General features: G+C 42.6%; 1 protein-coding gene across 5 annotated transcripts in view; it reads right to left on the bottom strand.

Moving 5' to 3' along the window:
* Nucleotides 1-23,413, bottom strand: part of ARMC2 (armadillo repeat containing 2) — a 120,562-nt gene that overhangs the window by 43,651 nt on the left and 53,498 nt on the right. For all 5 annotated transcript variants that reach the window (XM_044924371.2, XM_044924370.2, XM_025294693.3 and 2 more), the window contains one exon: nucleotides 5,145-5,290. In XM_044924371.2, the coding sequence (XP_044780306.1) occupies nucleotides 5,145-5,290 (146 nt within the window). The remainder of the gene's footprint in view (nucleotides 1-5,144; nucleotides 5,291-23,413) is intronic.

The raw sequence follows: 23,413 nt of genomic DNA, 5'->3' as shown, positions 1-23,413 counted from the left end.
GTGCTGTGCTTAGTCACTCGGTTGTGTCCGACTCTTTGTGACCCCATGCACTGTAGGCCGCCAGGCTCTTCTGTCCATGCGGATTCTCCAGGCCAGAATACTGGAGTGGGTTGCCATGCCCTCCTCCAGGGGACCTTCCCAACCCAGGGATCAACCCCAGGTCTCCCCCACTGTAGGCAGATTTTTTAGCGTCTCAGCCACCAGGTAAGTCCAGAAGAAAATATAACATATGCAAAAAGAATAGAAGAATTACTAAGGCTAAGAACGAGGAATACAATAGGAAAGAAACTTACAATAGAGTGGTTTGATAAATCTATTGGTTCTTTGCAAAAACTGATAAATTGGCCAACCTTTGGTAAGACTGATCAAGAGAAAAAGAGACATATCATAAATCTTCAAAATAAGGAATGAAAATCAACATCAAAATGAAGAGGCAGTGTGACATAGCAGTTAACCATGTACATTCTAGAGCCAGACTATCTAGTTTAAATCACAGCTGTGCAACTCTGGGAAAACTACCAAACTTCTCTATGCCTAGCCTCCTCATAGGTAAAATGAAGATAATAATAAGTACCTACCTCTTAAAGCCGTTATAAGGAATAAATGAATTAGTATTTAGAAAGTGCTTAGAACACTGCCTGGCACATAGTAGGCACTGCATAAATATTTCTTAAATAAATAATATAAATAAAAGGGGTATAATCAGAGAGGCAACAGAGATTAAAAGAATAACAGGCGAGATTGGGCACTCATAGACAAGTCACATGTAAAAAAATGAAATTAGATCATTCCTTAACTCCATACACAAAAATGATGGGTTAAAGATCTAAATTTCAGACCGGACACTATAAAACTTAGAGGAAAACATAGGCAGAACACTCTCTGACATAAATCACAGCATCATCTTTTTTAATCCAGCTCCCAGAATAATGGAAATAAAAGCAAAAATAAACAAATGGGACCTACTTAAATTCAAAAGCTTTTGCATAGCAAAGGAAACAATAAACAAAACAAAAAGACAACCCACAGATTGGGAGAAAATATTTGCAAATGATGTGACTGATAAGGGATTAGTCTCCAAAATTTACAGCTTATGACACTTAATATCATCAAAACAAACAGCCCACTCAAAAAATGGGCAGAAGATCTGAACAGACATTTCTCTAAAGGGCACATATGGATGGCAAACAGGCACATGAAACGATGTTCAAAACTTCTAGTTTCCAGAGAAATGCAAATCAAAACTACAGTGAGACATCACCTCACACTGGTCAGACTGGTTATCATAAAAAATCCACAAACAGCAAATGCTGGAAAGGGTGTGGAGAGAAGGGAATCCTTCTGCACTGTCGGTAGGAATGTAAATCGGTGCATCGGCTATGGAGAGCAGTATGAAGGTTCCTTAAGAAACGAAAAATAGAGCTACTGTATGATCCTGCAATCCCACTCCTGGGCATATGTCCAGAGAAAGACATGGCCCAAAAAGATACATGTACCCCAGTGTTCAAGGCAGCACGTTGTTTACAAGACATGCAAACAACCTAAATGTCCATCGACAGAGGAATGGATGAAGAAGGTGTGGTGGGTGCAGACACACACACACACACACACACACACACACAGGAATATTACTCAGCCATTAAAAAGAATGAAGTAAAGCCATTGGCAGCAACATGGAGGGCTCCCTGGTGGCTCAGTGGTAAAGAATCTGCCTGCAATGCAGGAGACCTGGGTTCAATCCATGGGTTGGGAAGATGCCCTGGAGAAGGGCATGGCAACCCGCTCCAGTGTTCTTGCCTAGAGAATCCCATGGACAGAGGAGCCTGGCACGTTGCCGTCGACAGGGTCGCAGAGTCAGACACGACTGGAGTGACTAAGCAGCAGCAGCATATATTGACTCTAAAAAGAAACAATACAAGTGAACTTACACAACAGAAAGAGACTCACAGACTTGGAAAACTCATGGATGCTGGGGCGGGGATAGAAGGGATAGTTAAGGACTTTGGGCAAGTCATGTATACACTGCTATATTTAAACCAGCAAAAACCTATTGTATAGCACACGGAACTCTGCTCAATGTTAAGTAGCAGCCTGGATCAGAGAGGGGTTTGAGGGAGAAGGGATACATGTATATGTGTGGCCGAGACTCTTCCCTGTTCACCTGAAACTATCACAACATTGTTAATCAGCTATATGCCAATACAAAGTGGTTTTGGTGTTAAAAATAAAAGGATAACAGAATATTTGGAATGCGCTTATATAGTTTGAAACTTAAATGAATGAATCCTTATAAAAATATAACTTTTAGAAACTGAACCAAGGAGAAGGAAATGGCAACCCACTCCAGTATTCTTGCCTGGAAAAGTCCATGGACAGAGGAGCCTGGCAGGCTGCAGTCCATGGGGTTACATGACTGGGCATGTGTGCATGAGGGTGGAGGATGATGGGTTGGTAGCAATAAACTGGTAGAACTGAAAAAAAAGAAAAAAAGAAACTGAACCAAGTGTAAATAGGATATGACTAGACCATTAAAGAAAGTGAATCAGCTATCAATGATATTCACACACGCATGCACACACACATATACAAACAGGATAAAACAGCTTCTCAAGCAAATTCTACAGACTTTTCAAGAAGCAGATAAGTTTAATTTTCAGAAATTCTTCTAAAAGAGAGAAAATGTTGGAATATATCCCAGTTAATTTTATGAGGCTGATATAAACTGGACATTAAAACCAGACAAGGACAGTATAAGAAAGGAAATGTATAGGTCAATCTAACTCATAACCATAAATGAAAAATCCTTAACAAAATACAAGCTGAGCAAACCTAGCAATATATAATGGTTTAACATGAGAAAACCTGTTAATGTAATCTACTACGTTAAAGAATTAAACAAAGAAAATCCATATAATCAAAATATATTCAAGAATCCAAGGAAATTTAAAATCCATTAAAGGGAAAAAATTGCTCCTTAACTGTTAAGGGGTATCTACAAAAACCTACAACAAACAATTTCAACTGGCAAAACTACAAAAACATTTCCCTTAAAGTCAGGAGAAAGCCAGCCAGCCTAATACTCTCACAACTTTATACCAGACATCCTAAGCAATGCACCCAAGGAACAGGTGAGGACAGGGGCAGAGCTGTAATAATGGGGAAAAAAAAGAATATATATATATACACACACACATATATATATCCCTGGTAGCTCAGCTGCTACAGAATCTGCCTGCAATGCAGGAGACATGGGTTTGATTCCTGGGTCGGGAAGATCCGCTGGAGAAGGGATGGGCTACCCACTCCAGTATTCTTGGGCTTCCCTTGTGATTCAGCTGGTAAAGAATCTGCCTGCAATGTGGGAGATCTGGGTTGGATCCTGGGCTGGGAAGATCCCCTGGAGAAGGGAAAGGCTACCCACTTCAGTATTCTGGCCTGGAGAATTCCATGAACTGTATAGTCCATGGGGTTGCAAAGAGTCGGACACAACTGAGTGACTTTCACTTTTAAGCAATGCACCCAAGAAATAGGTGAGGACAGGGACAGAGTTGTAATAATGGGCAGCGGGGGACGGAAAAACAAACTACACTTGTTTGCAAATAATTTGCATAGAAAATCCAAGAGAATCTATAGACTCTTAGACCTAATGTTAATCAAGGTGTTCTGGATAACAAGATTAATAAGCAAACATCAATACTGTGCATATACACTAGCAACACTCATTAGAATTGTTTTCTTAAAAGATGCATTTATAATTGCAGCCAGAGTCATGAAGGAATACATCCAACAAAAGATGTATTTTTTCTCCGAAAAGACAAAATTTTTTAAGAGAAAATTATAAAATTTTATGAAAAGAAGAAACATCACAACTGTTTATGGATGGAAGACTTGATATCACAAAGATGTCAATTCTCCCCACCTCTGTCCCAGTTATCCCAAATACTGAGTATAGTTTCATGAAAAAAAATCCAAAGTTCCTCTCATGGACTTTTTAGCTGATTCTCCAGTTCATGAGGAAGAGAAAATAAAAATTTGGGTTTTAAAGGAGAAAAGTGGAGGATTCATCTTATTAATATTTTATAGCAAGACTTAAACCCATAACAGTAAAAAAACAACATGTTACTAGTCTGAGGATGGGTCAGACAGAGTGTTCAGAAACAGACCTGCAAGTACATGGAAGCTTGCATTCTCCTGAGTAGGCATTCAAAAGCAATGAGAAAAGGATGGCGTATTCAGTAACATGTGGTGGGGAAACAGTCCACAGGGAAAAAAAACTAAATTGGATCTTTACATGCTGCCATACACAGAAATGAACTCTTTATGATTTTATGTGCTTCAAAATGGGACTAATTAAGTACCCACAATTAAGGACCCAGATAGGAAAGTACAGTGCTAAAAGATCAAAGCTGGACTCACACCCTCATGTTGGGGTCAATTACCAATTCAGTCTTTAGGAAATTTTGTATTTTGTCAAACAGCTACAATATTACAGTTCAAGGAAGACCCAGGTCTCTTGAGAAGGAGCATTACCTCAAAACACTGGTGAAGAGCAGTGAAGGGCGAAATGTAAATACATAATTCAGAGACAGTTCTGAAATTTAGTCACATCTTGTTTTGAGGCAGCCTAGATTCAGGTTATCCTTGCTTCTGCAGCAAAGTAAGTATGAACATGACTACTGAATGTGTGAGCCGAAGTTCAGCCAAACAACTGCAATAAAATAGCCTGCGATTATAAATTAAGCCAGGTCAGGCTTTCTAAGCAACGGCTCGTCTTTTCTGTCAGAATCCTCAAGCGCTGTTTCCAAGTGCACCAGTAGGTTTGCCGGATTTTGTGATACAGCTCTTTATCTCCAATAAGCTGAGAGTTTTCTTTCTTTTATAAAAACACTAGGACAACTCACAACTTTAACTTAAAATCAGTAAGTTTAGAATCACATTAGAAATACGTAAGAAATGAAGTCAATAAAATAAGTTTTAAGTCACTTATTTCAAGCGTGGGCCACTAGGCTTACCTTTTCTTCTAGGTGACATAAAAAGCGAAAACCAGATTCTTTGCCACTTACACACACAAATACCAAAGATAACTCCCGAATCTAAACATTAGCATTATTGTAAGGCTGCTTTGTATTCCTCCTCTACCTTACCTGAATATTCTGGCAATATTGGTACAGACATCCTTGTCACCTATGTGCTGTTCCATCACTGTGCAGAGCTGGGGAAGGGCATTGATGCTTAGCAACTTACTTCTTGCTAGTGGTGAATCAACCAAGTTTCTCAGTGTAGCAGTCATCTAGGGAAAAAAGCATGTTAGTGGCTTTTTTTTTTTTTTAAAGAAAACACTAATACAGCAATACTGATCAGTGCAGGAGAACCCACACCATAAGCTTTGTTACATCAGTAGCTAAACCAAGGCCCCTTTATGCATCACCCATCAAAGAACCTGGGCCTATGCACAAGGAGCAAGAAATGAATACAAAGAAAGCCTACTTTGGTTCAAAAGTAAAATAATGCAACATGAACTTATTAAAATACATTTTAAGCCTTTTAAAAAAAAAGTAATGAATGAAATATTCCTGTTAAGAAGCAATTAATATACCAAAACCTGTAGAAGTCATAAGGTAATTAATTGACCCTGTGACATGCCACTTGAGTTCCACAGATCAAAAACTTCTTGTTCCATATTCTTATAAACACCATCAAATAATAATGCTGCAGCCAAAGGATATTCAAGAATGTTAGTCTCTTTCTCTTCCTAGAGGCAAGAACTGACGTCTTGCAAATTTGTCTTGTTTTGTAAAAAACAAAACATTCAGAAAAACTGTGTACTTTAACCCTTGTCTGAAAGTGGAGAAGAGAACAATTTTATAAATCTATAAAATGAAAGGTGCTGTTATCTAATAGTTTTACATATATGCAAGGTGTTCTTTCCTCCTGAGATGGTACAGGCAGGCCTCGGGTTAAGGGAGTCAGCTTGGGAGTTGGATGGCCTGGTCAAATTCCAGCCCCACCCTTCATTGGTTTAGGCTTAGTTAGTTAACCTCTCAGAGCACATTTTCCTCATCAATAAAGTGGGGATGGTGACAGTTGCCCTGGCATTGTTAGGATTCAATGAGATGAGATGTGTGGCTGGCATTGCCAGTGCCGATTAATTAACAGGAGTTCAAAAATCACAGGTTCCATCCCCATCTTTGTTATGGGTCTTCACATCCAAAATGCAGAAGGAGGGAGATCACTAGCCTTAGACTCAAATGATGGATAGTCAAGTCCCAAATCTTCCTAAATACGTGACTGAGGCACTCAGTCATTCTTCAACTCCCCCGTTCCTTGTCTTTGAAAAGGGGATTACAAACTCTGCTCACCAGCCAAGGTTGCGTGTAACAGGTGGAAAAAAAGGTAACACGGTTTTTGTACACTGTAGAGGATTATGTAAATAAAAAGCATCATTACAGCCATAACAAATGAACTTTAACACTTAAGATGACATGTATGTTTGATTAGTTTTCTTTTGTAACAAATTGCAACAACAAAAAATTTTTTAAAAATATAGCCAACCAACTATGTTCTCTCTAAAGCAGAAAACGTAAACATAATACTTCAAACAAATGTGTGCAAGTCTTTTGTAGTTGATTCAATTACACAGTGATTCAGTAAATTCTTCCCTGAAAGGTTCAGTATCCAAAACACTGCAGGGGAAACAAACTATTCTAGCATTCCTCTTGACCTACCAATGTCGTCTCTTAAGCTAAGGAAGGTTAACAAGCCATTCGAGGCATTCCAAGCCATCACTGCCATAAAATGGAAAATTCCCATCATCTGTCCCCGACTCTATCCTGTCCACCCTCTTCAGAGACGGCCCAGGCGCTGGAGCACTGCTGGTTTACGTCAACCCAAAGGATGACTCGCAGGCTTCTCCACTCCTTCATCAAAGAGCACAGACACTCGCGCGAATCCTGGCCGGAACCAGACAGGCAGAGACTGCGGCAAGACCGTGCAGCACTGATCCCACCCACTGTGCACACAAACACCCCCTTCCCTGGATCCCGAGGCTTCACAGATCCGGTACCTCAATCTGTTGTCATCTTCTCACTCCCCACAGCAGGAGGGACCAGAGCTTTCTTAGGAGCTTTTATTTTCTTGTTTCAAATTCAGTTTTGTTTTTTTTTTTTCCCCTCTCCCTTTCAACCTTTTTCCTCAGTTCACTAGGAAAAGTCAAGACAGTTCAAGATTCTTTTGCCCCAAACACATAACTTTTACAAATGGCCCAAATCAAGATGTGACATATCACCTGATTTAAAATCAGTGTCTACTGCCTGGATCACATTGTGTGGAGTGCAAGGAGTTGAGCACGATATGCTACCTGGGATGTTTCCGTATTTCTTGGTTGTGATGCTACTAGAATCACATACATGAAACATACACCATGCACTTGAAAAATACATCGTAGTGACGCCTCAGTTCATGACACTACCATCAACACAGCTGTTTAAGTCGCAAAACTCAGAGATATTCCAGAACCCTGCCTTTCTGCTTTCTGTTTCCCTAAGCCCTACTGGCTTTTTGTCCATTGCTCCTACCATACGATTCTATTTCCTGACTTTGGTCTACAAGGCCTGGTATGGCCTGACTCTGGCCAACCCCTCAAACTTCATCTCATACCACATATGACAAACTACTTTATTTTAGGTTACTTAATATTGTGTTTTATTGTTTCTTTATTTCTCTATATTAGAAGCTTCAGTGAAGGTACACATTTTGTCTTTTCACCATTGTGCCCTCAGGCCCAACTGTAGTACCTGGTACACAGTCATTCAGTTCAGTTGCTCAGTTGTGTCCAACCCTTTGCGATCCCATGGACTGCAGCATGGCAGGCTTCCCTGTCCGTCACCAACTCCTGGAGCTTGCTCAAACTCATCTTTACTGAGTCGGTGATGCCATCCAACCATCTCATCCTCTGCTGTCCCATTTTCCTACTGTCTTCAATCTTTCTGAGCATAAGGGTCTTTTCCAATGAATCAGTTCTTCGCATCAGGTGGCCAAAGTATTGGAGTTTCAGCTTCAGCATCAGTCCTTCCAATGAATATTCAGGACTGATTTCCTTTAGGATTGACTAATTTGATCTCCGTGCAGTCCAAGTGACTCTTACGAGTACACAGTGGGTCCTCAATAAATATTTGTTGATGGAATGGATTACTGTATCAGTATCTACAAAGGTACCACTGGTATACATAGAAAGGTTGGGATCCAGAAAACCATGGATGAATCAGACAGTATCTCTGAGGGAGATGAATTTTAAGATGATTAATGAGCATCAAAGAATTGATGCTTTCAAATTGTGGTGCTGGAGAAGACTCTTGAGAGTCCCTTGGACTGCAAGATCATCAGTCCTTTAGAATCAACCCTGAATATTCATTGGAAGGACTGCTGTTGAAGCTGAAGCTCCAATACTTTGGCCACCTGATGCAAAGAGGACGCATTAGAAAAGGCCCTGATGCTGGGAAAGACTGAGGGCAGGAGGAAATGGGGGAGACAGGATGAGATGGTTGACTGGCATCATTGACTCAATGGACACGAATTTGAGCAAACTTCAGGAGATAGTGAAGAACAGGGAAGCCTGGCATGCTGCAGTCCATGGGGTCACGGACCCATGGGGTCCAACATTCCAAAGAGTTGGACATGACTTAGTGACTCAACAACAAAAAGGAGCAAAGAAATAAATAACTGATGAAAGAAAAACAGACTTCCTGGAGGGGCCCTAGTGTATTCCCTTTTCATTTCATCCACGACAGCAGCTCCTTCCTGGGCTCGTAACTCCTCTCTCCCCTTCCGTTTCAACACCTGACTGGTCACCTGTTCCACCTCTTCTTCCCACCTCCAGGGTTGCTGGTTCTGTTTAAGCCTACTTCATCTCTTTCCCAAAGTCTGCACCCCCTGAATGGGCTCCTTCCACTCTCTGCCCTGGTGAGCTCACCTCCCACAGCCTCTCTCTGCTGTCAGGGGAAGCATCCAGAAACCCACCCTTCCCTGTTCATACTTCCTCTGATTTCCAGTGGCCTACCGGGCGAAATCCATATCCAAAAGGCTCTTTGCTCTGGAAAGCACAGCTTACCCCACCAGGCTCATCTCCTTCATCTCCCTTCCTCCCTTTCCCTGCACATGGGTCATCTTTCAGACTCTGCACCAAACACAACCTCCTGGTCCTTCCACAGTTCCAAGCCTCTGAATGAACCACTGCCTCTGCAGAATATCCTCCTCCAACACTCTCCTCCGCTCCTTCTCCAATTTGTTCATCTCCTGCTCGGGATTCTGAACCCAGCTCAGGCTCACCTCTCCACTGTTGAAGGCTTTTCAGTGGATGATTGTTCCCCTTCCTAGGTAAACAAACCTTCCTGTTCATACCTGTTTCACACCTAGACCCCTTACAACTGGTATCAGACACTTTCTCTCCCACTGTGAGCTCCTCTAGGGTCCAAACAGTTTCTTATTCCTCTATCTGGAGGACAATAAATACGCTCATAAATACTAACTGGATAATACGCAGGAGGAGAAAGGAAGAGGGGATGAGGAAGAGAAAGAAGGAAAGGGGGAAGGAAATGAAGGGACAAGGGAGACAGGAGATGGAAAAGAAGGCTTTTGCCCTTTAAGAAGCCTCTGGCAAGAAAGTGCTGGGATTAGCAGAGGCCTGGTGGTAAACCAGAATTTAAACCCCCCCCCCCCCCCCAGGGAGGAGGATCAGGAGGAGGTCACCCAGCAGATGCAGCAATGAGAGCCCCCCATTTTGAGGAGCTGGCTGTGAGCCAAGGGTCTCACTGTGGGTGGGGCTGGGACTGAATACAGCAGACAGACAAGTGGCTTCTTCTGGGAAAAACATAAAGAGGGCGGTGGGAGGAGAGCCTAGCTAAATACCGTGGTGACACGAAAGGCAAATTCCAAGTCAGCCCACTTAACTCTCAGCCTTGCTCCAACTTTTAACCGAGATACATTTGCGGAAATTGTTAATGGGATGTGTGCTCTGCAGCTGAGTCTGTGTTCCAAGCCCCCCCGCCCCCTCACAGGAAAGCCCACACACTGGGCCTGCCCCTGAAGAGCAGGAGTTCAAAGTCCAAGCTCCCTGCTTGGAGAAATACATCCATTTCTTTAAGTTTCTCTTCTAGTTTATATTGTTCCTCATTCCGCTTAGTGATGTATTTTTCTATTTTATTGTATATAACCTTTTAAACCATCTCAAATACTTTATGACCAAAACAAAAACAAACAAACAAACCAAAAACCCAAAGTTAAAGTTCGCTGCATACATAGGTGCTTGTTTGGACTCTAAAGGGCTTACTGGAACAATTCCCAACCTCTTAACGGTCATCTCATCAAGAAACAGTAAACTGAAAAACAAGAGTTTCAATTATTTCCCATCTCTTAATGTGCAGCCCCTTGGGACAGACATGCTGAGTCAGAAGGCAGCCAGTGGGAAGAAGAAAAAGAGAAGAATACGGAACTGGCAATCCACAGAAAGGATGGATAAAAATGTAAGTGTCCTTACTAATTAGCAGTTTTTATTTGATGTCTGGGACAAAAGGGGATCTGAATGTTTGGTATATATCAGGGAAGAAACATTCTAGCGTGATTTTGGTTGCAAATCTACTGCTGAAGTGACCGAGCCGCACTCCACAACCTTGTGGTGCTCACTCTTCCTGAGGCAGGTTTTCCTCTGTGTGTGTGTGTGTGTGTGTGTGTGTGTGTGTGTGTGTTGTGTTAGTCGCTCAGTTGTGTCCAACTCTTGACAGCCCCCTGGACTGTAGCCCGCCAGGCTCCTCTGGCCATGGGATTCTCCAGGCAAGAATACTGGATTGAGTTGCCATTTTCTACTCCAGGCGATCTTCCCAACCCAGGGACTGTGGCTCCTGCGTTGGCAGGCAGATTCTTTACCACGGCGCCACCTGGGAAGCCCTGGGTTTCCCCAGATTCCTTGATCATTGGAAGACTGGGCCCCACCCTCAATCAGCATCTCCAGGTAAAACACCCGGTGAGTTTGGCAAAGCTATCCCATCTCACACTGAATTAGTCGGGTCTCAAAGTTCTCACTGTCAGTTAAAAATGGGAGACCCATTTTAAAGGGAAAAACTATAACAAGTAGTGATCAGATAATTTATAAGGGCTCAAACAGCATTTTAGTAAAGCAAAATTAGAATTCAAAAGATTTAGCACTTAAAAAAAATCAATTTAGGTACTTTATTATCAATTTCAAATTATGTTTCCAATGATTAATTATTTGAAAAATCTTAGCAAACACATTGAAATCTCTGCCTTAAAACGTGAGTCCCTCCTGATTTAGATCACTGAACTTAAGAATGATAACGCAGGGTCAGCAGCTGCGGCCCCACCCCCAGCATTCTCTACTGCACTGGGGTGGGCGCACGTGGGGAGGGCTGGTTGGTCCCCCTGAACCTGCACAGAACACTCAATTCACCAGTGCATGACTTCCCTCTTCCTTTGCACTCTCCCGCCATCAGAGTCCTCAGGCCCCAGGGAACTCAGCGGATTCTGCCCCAGGAGGCATTCAGCCATCAGAGCTGGCCCAGATTAGAGGCGCTTGTAGCTCACAGCCCACCACAGAATGCCCATTTAGGTGCATCAGAAACTGAACAGGCTCTTTGGCTTGCCAGGAACTTCACCATCAGTCATGGCATTGTTCCTTGGAGAAATATTTTCCCAATTTCAAAGAAAATGTTGGAACATAATGCAATTGAAAATTGTACCACTAACAGTCTGAAAGTTATTAAGCTTCCTCTACCAAAACTGACATCAAGATTCGTTTTATTTTTATACATTGAATGCTGTCGTGCAAAAAAAAAAAAATTTGAGCAGCTTACTTTGTTTTTTATAAAGCTATCTTGTGAGCTTGATTGCGTTTGCTTCTAAATTTGTGGACAGCAAAGGTATTCTGAGCCCCACTTTTCAGATGAGGAAACTGAAGCTCAGGAAGGCTGCCAGCTCCAGGTAGGTGGGCTTCCAGGACCCCGCCGACTCCTCATCTGTTGTCTCCCCTGCTCCATTTGACTGTCTCCTAAAAGCATTCACTTTATTGCCCAATCATCTGGAATATCCATAACCAAAATCCCTAGAGCTTTATCTCAACTCGACTGCCAACTGCAAAATGGTTCGCTTCCCACTGATGACGTGAAAGAATAAACACAGCCGCCAGAGACCACAAACAGTGTCAAATGATTCAAGACCAAAGCCACACCATTTTTCCAACCTCAGCAAAACCATCTCCCTCTATTAATGAGAGCATATTCATTTTCTGGATTTGTGCCCAACTGAGACCACATATATGCCAAAACCAGAGCCTCTGTGGTAACCCAAGGAGTTTCATATTGTCTCATATATTAATATGAATAGTACAGTTCTGGCTGAGATAAAAGAAACCAATTATAAGATGCCATTATATACATGAAACTGCTAGTCCCAAATATTCCTAGGCCTTTCACTGGAGCTAAGATACATGTATGTGAAAGTAATACCCGTTCCCAATCCTCAGTAACGCTTAGTGCCTGGCTGTGGAGCCTGGATGGCACGTTCCTACCATAGGGGGCCTACTTCAGCGGGCAATGATTCTGCCCTCCTCAAATCCTAGCGCCCTCCTATTTTGAGACTCTACTTAACGTCTGCCTATGTTTATTATTATTTCTCCATTCACCACCACTATGTCAGTTGGACTTCCCTGGTGGCTCAGACGGTACAGTGTCTGTCTACAATGCGGGAGACCCGGGTTCTATCTCTGGATTGGGAAGATCCCCTGGAGAAGGAAAGGGCAACCCACTCCAGTGTTCTTGCCTGGAGAATCCCAGGGACGGGGGAGGCTGGTGGGCTGCCGTCTATGGGGTCGCAAAGAGTCGGACACGACTGAGCGACTTCACTATCTATCTATCTATGTCAGTTACCTTGATAAAACGAGTAGGCAGCTGATTCTTCCAGTTGTGGCTATTATATGTATCAGTTCAGCAGAAATTTGAACGTCTCTAAACTCTATAGAATGTTAAATCAGTAAAACAAGGAAAATGAGTCTGAAAAGATAATGCTTTAAGAACTAGAGTAATAACACTGATTTTCAAAATTACCTGTTAAAGTTAGTGACGTTTCTTTATTGCCACAGCTAACAATGTCTACAATGAAGAGCTGAGACTGAGCAGATATGACAGCAACTGAAAAGCAAAGGTTCTCCCCAGAAGCAGGTGGTGTAGGAATACTTATTTCCCACACTTGATGTTCCTTCCTTGTGAGGAGACATCCCTTAGCATAATCTCCTGGTCACTTTACTTCCTGCTTGGCGAGCACAGGTGTTCTGCCCTGCTCCACCGAGGCAGGCGTGGCCTGTGACCAGGTGGGCAAATCTCATTCAGGGGCTCAGGATTAGAAAGCACTCCCTCCTCAGCTATAGACAACAGCCTTCAACTTTCCTCCCCATCTGCCTTAGTCTCTCTTCATTTCCAAATTCAAAGGCCATTAGATGTTTGGGATCCCTGACTCTCCCCAGATCTTTAGACATGCCATCTGAGGAGAATCAAAGGGGAACACAAGTTGTTTAAATGTAGTCCCTTCCCAGGAAAGGGAAGAGTAGGCTCTGACTACCCACTCTCTCAGGCCAGATGGCTAAGTGAGTGATCAGTTCCATTACTGGGTATTTCTTTATAGGAAGGAAACCTCATAAGCAGAAGTAGCTCCCCTTCCCACAAACAAATATATCATCAAACGATTAGCAAGGGACTTCCCTAGTGGTCCCTAGTGGTTAAGAATTTGCCTGCCAATGCAGGGGACACAGGTTCAATCCCCTGTCTGGGAAGATTTCACATACCAAGGAGCACCTAAGACTGAGCGCCTAGAGCCTTTGCTTCACAACAAGAGAAGCCACCAAAATAAGAAACCCACAAACCACAACTGGAGAGGACGCCCCGTTCACTGCAACTAGAGAAAGCCTGCACATCGTAGGGAAGACCTCGTGCTCCTGCTCAGTCCCTCAGTCATGTCTGACTCTGTTGCGACCCCATGGACTATAGCCCACCAGGCTCCTCTGTCCATGGAAGTTTACAGGCAATAAATACTGGACTGGGTTGCCACTTCCTACTCCAGGGGATCTTCCTGACCCAGGGGATCAAACCTGCGTCTTCTGCATTGGTAGGCAGATTTTTTACAACTGAGCCACCTGGGAAGAACAGTGAAGACCTACAGCAGCCAAAAATATAAATAAATAATTTTAAAATTGGCAAGCCTAATAACCAAACCAAAGACTGTGAGGAAAAGTTTCACCCAATCACATAAACAATATGCAAATAAGTAAAATAGCTAATTGCATTATACCCATATCAGTTTCCTACTTTTAATAATGCCCTACAGTGAGGCCCTTCATGGATCACTGCCTTGTCATGGTGCAGGGGCTTGTCATGGTGAAGCTATGAGCCATGCCATGCAGGCCCACCCAAGATGGACCAGTCACAGTGGAGAGTTCTGACAAAACGTGATCCACTGCAGGAGGGAATGGCAAACCGCTTGAGTATACTAGCTGTGAGAATCCCATGAATTTGCCTGTATAAAAAGGCAAAATGATATGACACCAAAAGACGAGCCCCCCCCACCCCACCCCGAGGTCAGAAGGTATCCAATATGCTACTGTGGAAGGGAGGAGGACAACTGCTAACAGCTCCAGAAAAATGAAGCGGCTGGGCCAAAGTGAAAATGACACTCACTTGTGGATGTGTCTGAAAGTAAAATCTGATGCTGCAAAGAACCATATTGTGTAGGAACCTGAAAAGTTAGGTCCATGAATCAAGGTAAACTGGACATGGTCAAGCAGGAGATGGCAAGAGTAAACATAAACATCTTAGGAATCAGTGAACTAAAACAGACAGGAACAGGTGAATTTAATTCAAATGACCATTATGTCTACTCTTGTGAGCAAGAATCCCTTAGAAGAAATGGAGTAGCCCTCATAATCAACAAGAGTCTGAAATGCAGTACTTGGATGCAATCTCAAAAACGACAGAATGATCCCTGTTCGTTTCCAAGGGAAACCATTCAACATCACAGTAATCCAAGCCTCTGCCCCAAACACTGCTGCCGAAGAAGCTGAAGTTAATCAGTTCTATGAAGACCTAGAAGACCTCCTAGAACAAACACCAAAAAAGATGTCCTATTTATCATAGGGGATTAGAATGCTAAAGTAGGAAGTCAAGAGATACCTGGAGTAACAGGCAAGTTTGGCCTTGGAGTACAAAATGAAGCAGGGCAAAGGCTAATAGAATTCTGCCAAGAGAACGCACTGGTCATAGCAAACACCCTCTTTCAACAACACAAGAGATGACTCTACACATGGACATCACCAGATGGTCAACACCGAAATCAGACTGATTATATTCTTTGCAGCCAAAGATGGAGAAGCTCTATACAGTCAGCAAAAAAACAGACCAGGAGCTAATTGTGGCTCACATCATCAGCTCCTCATAGCAAAATTCAGACTTTAACTAAAGAAAGCTGGGGAAACCACTAGGCCAGTCAGGTATGACTTAAATCAAATCCCCTATGAATATACAGTGGAAGTGACAAATAGATTCAAGGGATTAGATCTAGTAAACAGAGTGCCTGAAGAATTACGGACAGAGGTCCATAATACTGCACAGCAGGCAGCAAACAAAACCATCCCGAAGAAAAAGAAATGCAAGAAGTCAAGGAGGCTTTACAAATAGAGAATCGAAAAGCAAGGAAGAAAGGGAAAGGAACACCCAACTGAATGCAGAATTCCAGAGAATAGCAAGGAGAGACAAGAAGGCCTTCTGCAATGAACAGTGCAAAGAAATAAAGGAAAACAGCAGAAAGGGTAAGACTAGACATCTCTTCCAAGAAAATTGGAAATATCAAAGAAACATTTAATCCAAGATGGGCACAATAAAGGATAGAAATGGCAAAGACCTAATAGAAGCAGAAAAGATCAAGAAGAGATGGAAAGAATACACAAAACAACGTATAAAAAAGTGAGAAGTCACGTGGGCCTTAGGAAGCACTGTTGCCAACAAAGCTAGCGGAGGTATGGAATTCCAGTTGAGCTATTTCAAATCCTAAAAGATGATGCTATCAAAGCGCTACTCAATATGTCTGCAAATTTGGAAAACCCAGCAGTGGCCACAGGACTGGAAAAGGTTAGTTTTCACTCCAACTCCCAGGAAGGGCAGTACTAAAGAATGTTCAAACCACTGGACAATTGCACTCATCTCCAGTGCTAGTATGGTTATGCTCAAAATCCTGCATGCTAGGCTTCAGCATAACGTGAACAGAGAATTTCCAGATGTCCAAGTTGGGTTTAGAAAAGGTAGAGGAACCAGAGATCAAATTGCCAGCATTCGCTGGATCATAGAGAAAGCTCTAATTTCTGATAATTAAAGTATCATTTTCTGAGCCACCCAGGATCAACCTCTGTTTAATTCACTTTCCTTTCCCCCACACTTCAGAGCCAAAGCATAAGAGAGGGACTGAAAAAGGGTAGGAGGACTGATCTTTCTGAGAAACTTCCACTTAGAAAAAGGAAGGATGGGAAACTGGAGGTATACAGAGCAAGAAGGGGGCAATATTACAACTTGAAGGACCCTCTGGGAAGAAGCTTGCAGGCATAGGGGTCAGAGAAATCAGGTGTAAGAAGAGGGAAAGAAATTATGTTATCTGGGGTAAGGCAGGGGCATGCAGGACAGTTCCAATCTCAAAAATGTGAAACTCGAAGCAGGGAAAGAACATATTTCTCTAAGGATTAAACTCAAAATTAAAGAATAAAAGGCTGTAAAGAAGAAAAGATTGGAAATACAAAGGATCCATAAAAATAGGAACATTAGTTTAAGTCAATCTGGGTTTAATAGTTATGCTGTTGTTTAGTCACTAAGTCATGTCTGACTCTTCTGCTGACCCCATGGACTGTATCCCACCAGGTTCCTCTGTCCATGGGATTCTCTACGCAAGAACACTAGTGTGGGTTACCATTTCCTTCTCCAGGGGATCATTCCAACCCAGGGATTGAACCCTAGTCTCCTACATTGGCAGGCGGGTTCTTTATCACTGAGCCACCTGGGAAGCCCAATAGTTACGTTATGTACTTACAAATTACTTAGCTGTGAATGTGAGTACCTTGAGATTTTCTTCACTTACTGTGTCCTCAAGACAAGAGGACAAATGAGTCACTGGGGCATTGGGGCCTGTTTGTGATTATGACACATACAAGAGACTCTTCCCTGGTGCCCAGAAAGGGGGTGCGATGGAAACCACAACAAACTTTCTGATGGAGGGGACTCCAGGAATTATCCTTGGCTCCTTCCTAATTGTTGGCCCTTACAAGTCCGGCCAGACATTAATGTCTGGCAACTCAGACGTTAAAGAATCTGCCTGCAATGCGGGACACCCAGATTCGATCACTGGGTCATAAAGATCCCCTGGAGAAGGAAGTGACAACCCACTCCAGTATTCTGGCCTGGAGAATCCCATGGACAGAGGAGCCTAGCGGGCTACAGTCCATGGGGTCACAAAGAGTCTGACACGACTGAGCGACGAACACACACATCAGAAATGAACCCTAACATCTTCTGATAACCCTCTGAGATTAACATTGACAAACCCCTATTTCATCTGTGTCACCTCCCTAGGTGACGCAATTTGCTGCTGTAATCTAGGGGGGCCTAACCTTTCAGCTGGTCTGTATTTCTCTTTTTCCAAGTTTTAAAGAGCTCTCTCAAAACTCTAGCATTCTGGAATTTAGTGATCATGCACAGATTAACTTTCTTTATGCTTATGATTTTTCAGACCAACTCTTGTCTCTTGTTTTGCCAGGGAGTATTAATACTTTCACTTGGTGGAAAGTGGTGCTGGCCCCTTTGAATATCAACAATCATTCTCTCAACCTTCTCAAAATGCTACTAACATCAAGCATCTGACAGTTCGAACTGAACACATGGGTTCAGTTCAGAGTTTTGTAGAAGAATAGGGCATCAGAATACTATTATCTGGACACGGGGATCACCAAAAAGCAGGCCCCTACTGGTGTTTTCTTCACTACCCAGAACATACCTGACACCGAGCAGCCACTGCACAAACACCGGTGAGGTCAGTGTCTCCAAGTCAGGTGCGCAGTGATAAACATATGCGCATGTGTACACATATATGTAAGAAGTAACACAAAGAAAACTTTTTTTAAAATCTCAACACTTCAGTGATTTCCTCTAAGCATCATTAGCCCCTGTGCTGTGGAGGAGCTTTTTTATCTCTTTCACATCCACTTCTGGCTCTCGCTCCTTTAGCACCTTTATAATCAGTCTAAAATCTAATAACTACAGCAATGTCTCTTATTTGGGGCTGCTGTGTATGAGATCTGAATCCTCCCATCTGACCGTATCCCTGACACACTCCCCTCCCATCACATTTCAGTTTTTTGGTCTTTATCCATTTACTGTCTCATGCACACTCATCTTTCTTTCTGCCACTCTGATCTCATCTCCTCCCCACGCACAGACCTCCTGCTCTGTGTTACTCCAGGTCCACACTCGGCAGCCTGATATTCAAGGCCCGTGACCACAGCCTTGGAATCTCACCTCCCAGGCCTCCCTCACGCCACTCTCTGCTCTGGACAGACCACCTCTTCAGCAGTCCCCAAATGCACCTTGTCCCTTTCCCTTGGTACCGGTTTCCTACATCCTACACGGCCCTCAGAGTCCAGCTTCGGTGCTTTCTACTCACTCAGTGGCCTCCAACAGGGCTCTGCAAGGGCAGCAGGAGGCCCCCAGCGCTGCGCTGGGTGGGACACATGAAGCTTCACAGCACGAGGCAAAGCTACTGAGGTTTTCGGGTTGAAAATCATAAAGGAGAGGACGTCCTGCCTTTACCTTTTTGCCTTGCGTGTTCTCTCTGGTTTACAGATATTACTCCATTAGTACAGACACAGGTTATTTATTTACTTTTTCAGTTGAACAAAGTTGCTTTCAAAAAATACCTCATGAGCTACAGCTACCAGTTCCAAAAGCTGGTGTAATCAAACAATGCTACCTGTGGCCAGATCTGTTTGGCTGAATATGCACAGGAGTGAGCTAATAAAGGGCCAGGCAGTGCGACACACTCACTAGAGATTTTCATCTGTTCTTACAGTGAAGTCAAGTTGCTTACATTTTCTCATCCAGATGATACAAAAGAGCTTTTCTTTGTCTTCATTAAACACAAGGGAATGCCCAGTCCAGAAAATTATGCAAATGAAATGGCCTAAAACGATATCTCCCTTTCCCCACACTTGTAAACACACACACACACACACACACATAATGACAGTGCACAGGAACACACATGGCTCCACGGGAGGAGCACGTTCTCAGGTGGTGGCAATAATGGGCCCCACTTTCTCCTGCTGGACGGCGATGTGAGTGCTGACGAGGCTCCAGGGAGAGGCCTCAGGCTGTGTAGTCCCCACACCCCCATGCCAGATGCCAGGCAGCTGGAGAGGAAGACTGTGGAGACATGGCAGTGCTGGTGAGGGCTGGGGGAGCAGTGTGGACAGAGTTACTATACCCTAGAGGGCTGCATTCCCACCCGGAGGGATGCACTGATGTCTGGAAAAGAAAGGGGCATCTGTTCTAGTGAGTCAGTTTGCATTTGAGGAGGCTGAAGCAAGCGAAGAGGGAAAGGAGAGGAATGTGGGGAGACATGCACTGCACTGACTGGCGTGCCAGAGGTCCTAGCTCTGGATCTGATGTATTTTGGGTCACGAGTATGTGTGTGTGCTCAGTCACTCAGTTGTGTTCGACTCTGCAATCCTATGAACCACTGTCCACCAGACTTCTCTGTCCATGGAATTCTCCAGGCAAGAATACTGGAGTGGGTTGCCATTTCCTCCTCCAGGGGATCTTCCTGACCCAGGGATCGAATCCACATCTCTTATGTCTCCTGCCTTAGCAGGCAGGTTTTTTTTTGTTTTTTTGTTTTTTTTGTTTTTACCACTAGGGCCACCTGGAAAGCCAATTCTCCTTTATACCAACTGATTTTATTTGTATATTTTTATTATATATTACAGTAATCCAAGTCTATGGTCCGGACCACTGAGGCTGAAGTTGACTGGTTCTATGAAGACCTACAACACTTTCTAGAACACCAAAAACAAGATGTCCTTTTCATCATAGGGGATTAGAATGCAAAAGTAGAAAGTCAAGAAATATCTGGAGTAATTGGCAAATTTGGCCTTGGAGTACACAATGAAGCAGGGCAAAGGTTAACAGAGTTTTGACAAGAGAACACACTGTTTATAGCAAATAGCCTCTTCCACTAACACAAGAGATGACTTAACACATGAACATCACCAGATGGTCAATACTGAAATCAGAATGATTATATTTCTTGCAGCCAAAGATGGAGAAGCTCTATACAGTCAGTAAAATCAAGATATGAAGCTGACTATGGCTTACATCATGAACTCCTAATTGCAAAATTCAAGCTTAAATTGAAGAAAGTAGGGAAAACCACTAGACCATTCAGGTATGACCTAAACCAAATCCCTTATCCAGTGGAGGTGAATAGATTCAAGGGATTAGATCTGGTAGACAGAGTACCTGAAGAACTATGAATGGAGGTTCATAACATGGTATAGAAGCCAGTGACAAAGACCATCCACAAGAGAAAGAAGTGCAAGAAGGCAAAGTGGTTGTCTGAGGAGGCTTTACAAATACCTTAAGAAAGAAGATAAGTGAAAGACAAGGGAGAAAGAAAGATATACCCAATTGAATGTAGAATTCCAAAGAATAGCAAGGAGAGATAAGAAGGCCTTTTTAAATGAACAATGCAAAGAAATAGAGGAAAATAACAGAATGGGAAAGATTAGAGATCTCTTCAAGAAAATTGGAGACATCAAGAGAACATTTCATGCAAGGACGGGCATGATAAAGGACAGAACAGTAAGGACCTAACAGAAGAAGAAGAGATTAAGACAAGGTGGCAAGAATATAGAGAAGAACTACACAAGAAAGGTATTGATGACTTGGATAACCACAGTGGTATAGTCACTCACCTAAAGCCAGACATCCTGAAGTGTGAAGTCAAGTGGGCCTTAAGAAGCATTACTATGAATAAAGCTAGTGGAGGTGATAGAATTCTAGTTCAGTGATTTCAAATCCTAAAAGATGATGCTCTTCAAGTGCTGTACCCAATATGCCAACAAATTTGGAAAACTCAGCAGTGGCCACAGGACTGGAAAAGGTCAGTTTTCATTCCAATCCCAAAGAAGGGCAAGGCCAAAGAATGTTCAAACTACTGTTGATTGCACTCTTTTCATATGCTAGCAAGGTCGTGCTCAAAATGCTTCAAGTTAGGTTTCAGCAGTATATGAACCAAGAACTTCTAGATGTACCAGCTGGGTTTAGAAAAGGCAGAGGAACCAGAAATCAAATTGCCAACATTCAGTGGATCATGGAGAAAGCAACAGAGTTCCAGAAAAATAACTACTTTTTCTTCATTGACTATACTAAAGCCACTGACTGTGTGGATCACAACAAATGGTAGCAAATTCTTATAGAAACAGGAGTACCAAGCCACCTTACGGGTCTCCTGAGAAGCCTGTATACAGGTCAAGAAGCAATGTTTAGAACTAGACACAGAACAACAGACTGGTTCAAAGTTGGGAAAGGAGTACAATATGGCTGTATATTGTCATCTTGTTTATTTAACTTCTATGCAGAATACATCCTGTGAAATGCTGGGCTGGATGACCCACACGCTGGGATCAAGGTTTCTGGGAGAAATATCAATAACCTCAGATATATAGATGATACCACTCTGATGGCAGAAAACGAAGAGGAACTAAAGAGAAGTGAGCAAACTCTGGGAAATAGATAACATCATCGGACTCAATGGACTCAATGGACATGAATGTGAGAAGACTCTGGGAGATACTGAAGGGCAGGAAGCCTGCGTGCTGCAGTCCATGGGGTCACAAAGAGTTGGATACAATTTAGTGACTGAGCAACAATAATTATATATAAATAAATTTCTACACTTATTTCTAAATTTATAAATTATATATAAATGTATGTACATATATACAGTTGCCTTCATATATTTCTCATCTGCAGATTCAGTCAACCATAGATGGTACACTGTATCCACGAATACAAGGTCCAAGTATGCGACCTGACCGCCTGTGGACTTTGGTATGTGGGGCAGGTCCTGGATTCAATCCTCTGCAGATACTGAGGGACAACTATATGCTTATGAAAGAGCTTTCTAAAACAAAACAAGAATTCTAGAAGCTTTTATGTAAAAATTAAAAGCAGAGTACCTCAAGAGAAGAATGCTTGAGAATTTGAGGTATAAAATTTTCACCACAGAATATTATGCTGCCAATAAAAAGAATAAAATAAGTCTATAGAGTTTTTACTATGTATTGTTAAATGAAAAAAGAGACGTGAATAGCATATTCTATTTTTGAAAACCTATGGGTGTATTAAAAGGCTCTGAGCACTTGTGTTGTGTGGACCAGGAGGAGAAACACAGAGGAAAGAGGGTGATGCAAAATAAGCAACAGCAACTGTTAGAATGAAGAAGTTCATGATCAAAAGCAAAAACTATACATATGTAAGAATACATAATACATATGCATGTAAAATGCATGGAAGAATGGTTATTAAAAGTTGGAGGTACATTACTTCAGGGTGAAAATAATTCAGGTGATTTTTGCACTCTTACTTTTTGCATTTTAACAAGAAACATAATTATATAACCAAAATAACTATTTTCATTGACAGAAAGTTTGAATAACTCAATAACACTGTCAGTATGAAATGTTCCTTATTTCAGTCTTCCTAGCCAAAAGATCGGAGAAGGCAATGGCACCCCACTCCAGTACTCTTGCCTGGAAAATCCCATGGACAGAGGAGCCTTGTAGGCTGCAGTCCATGGGGTTGCAAAGAGTCAGACACGACTGAGTGACTTCACTTTGACTTTTCACTTTCATGCATTGGGAGAAGGAAATGGCAACCCACTCCAGTGTTCTTGCCTGGAGAACCCCAGGGACGGCAGAGCCTGGTGGGCTGCCACCTGTGGGGTCGCACAGAGTCGGACACGACTGGAGCAACTTAGCAGCAGCAGCAGCAGGCAGAAGATGGCACATCCAGTAGAATATTTAAGCATTCATAACAGAAGGAGGTTTTCACAGTCTTTTTCAAAATGGAGACAGACCACAAAGTCCAAAATGAATAATCATCATTAACACTTTAAGCATCTTAAAGGCAGGAGATAAAACTAATTTTTAACATGCCTTCCTGAAGGCTTCAAGCACTCAGTCTGTGATCAATCCCTATTAATTGACAAGGACATTTCAAACCTCATAAATTATTACATCAAAGATACTATTAACTGATATTCAAAT

This window comes from Bubalus bubalis, chromosome 10, assembly GCF_019923935.1.
Source record: "Bubalus bubalis isolate 160015118507 breed Murrah chromosome 10, NDDB_SH_1, whole genome shotgun sequence".
Lineage (NCBI taxonomy): Eukaryota > Metazoa > Chordata > Mammalia > Artiodactyla > Bovidae > Bubalus > Bubalus bubalis.
The sequence above is the reverse complement of the archived record's forward strand: the minus strand, read 5'-3'. Positions and strand labels throughout refer to the sequence as shown.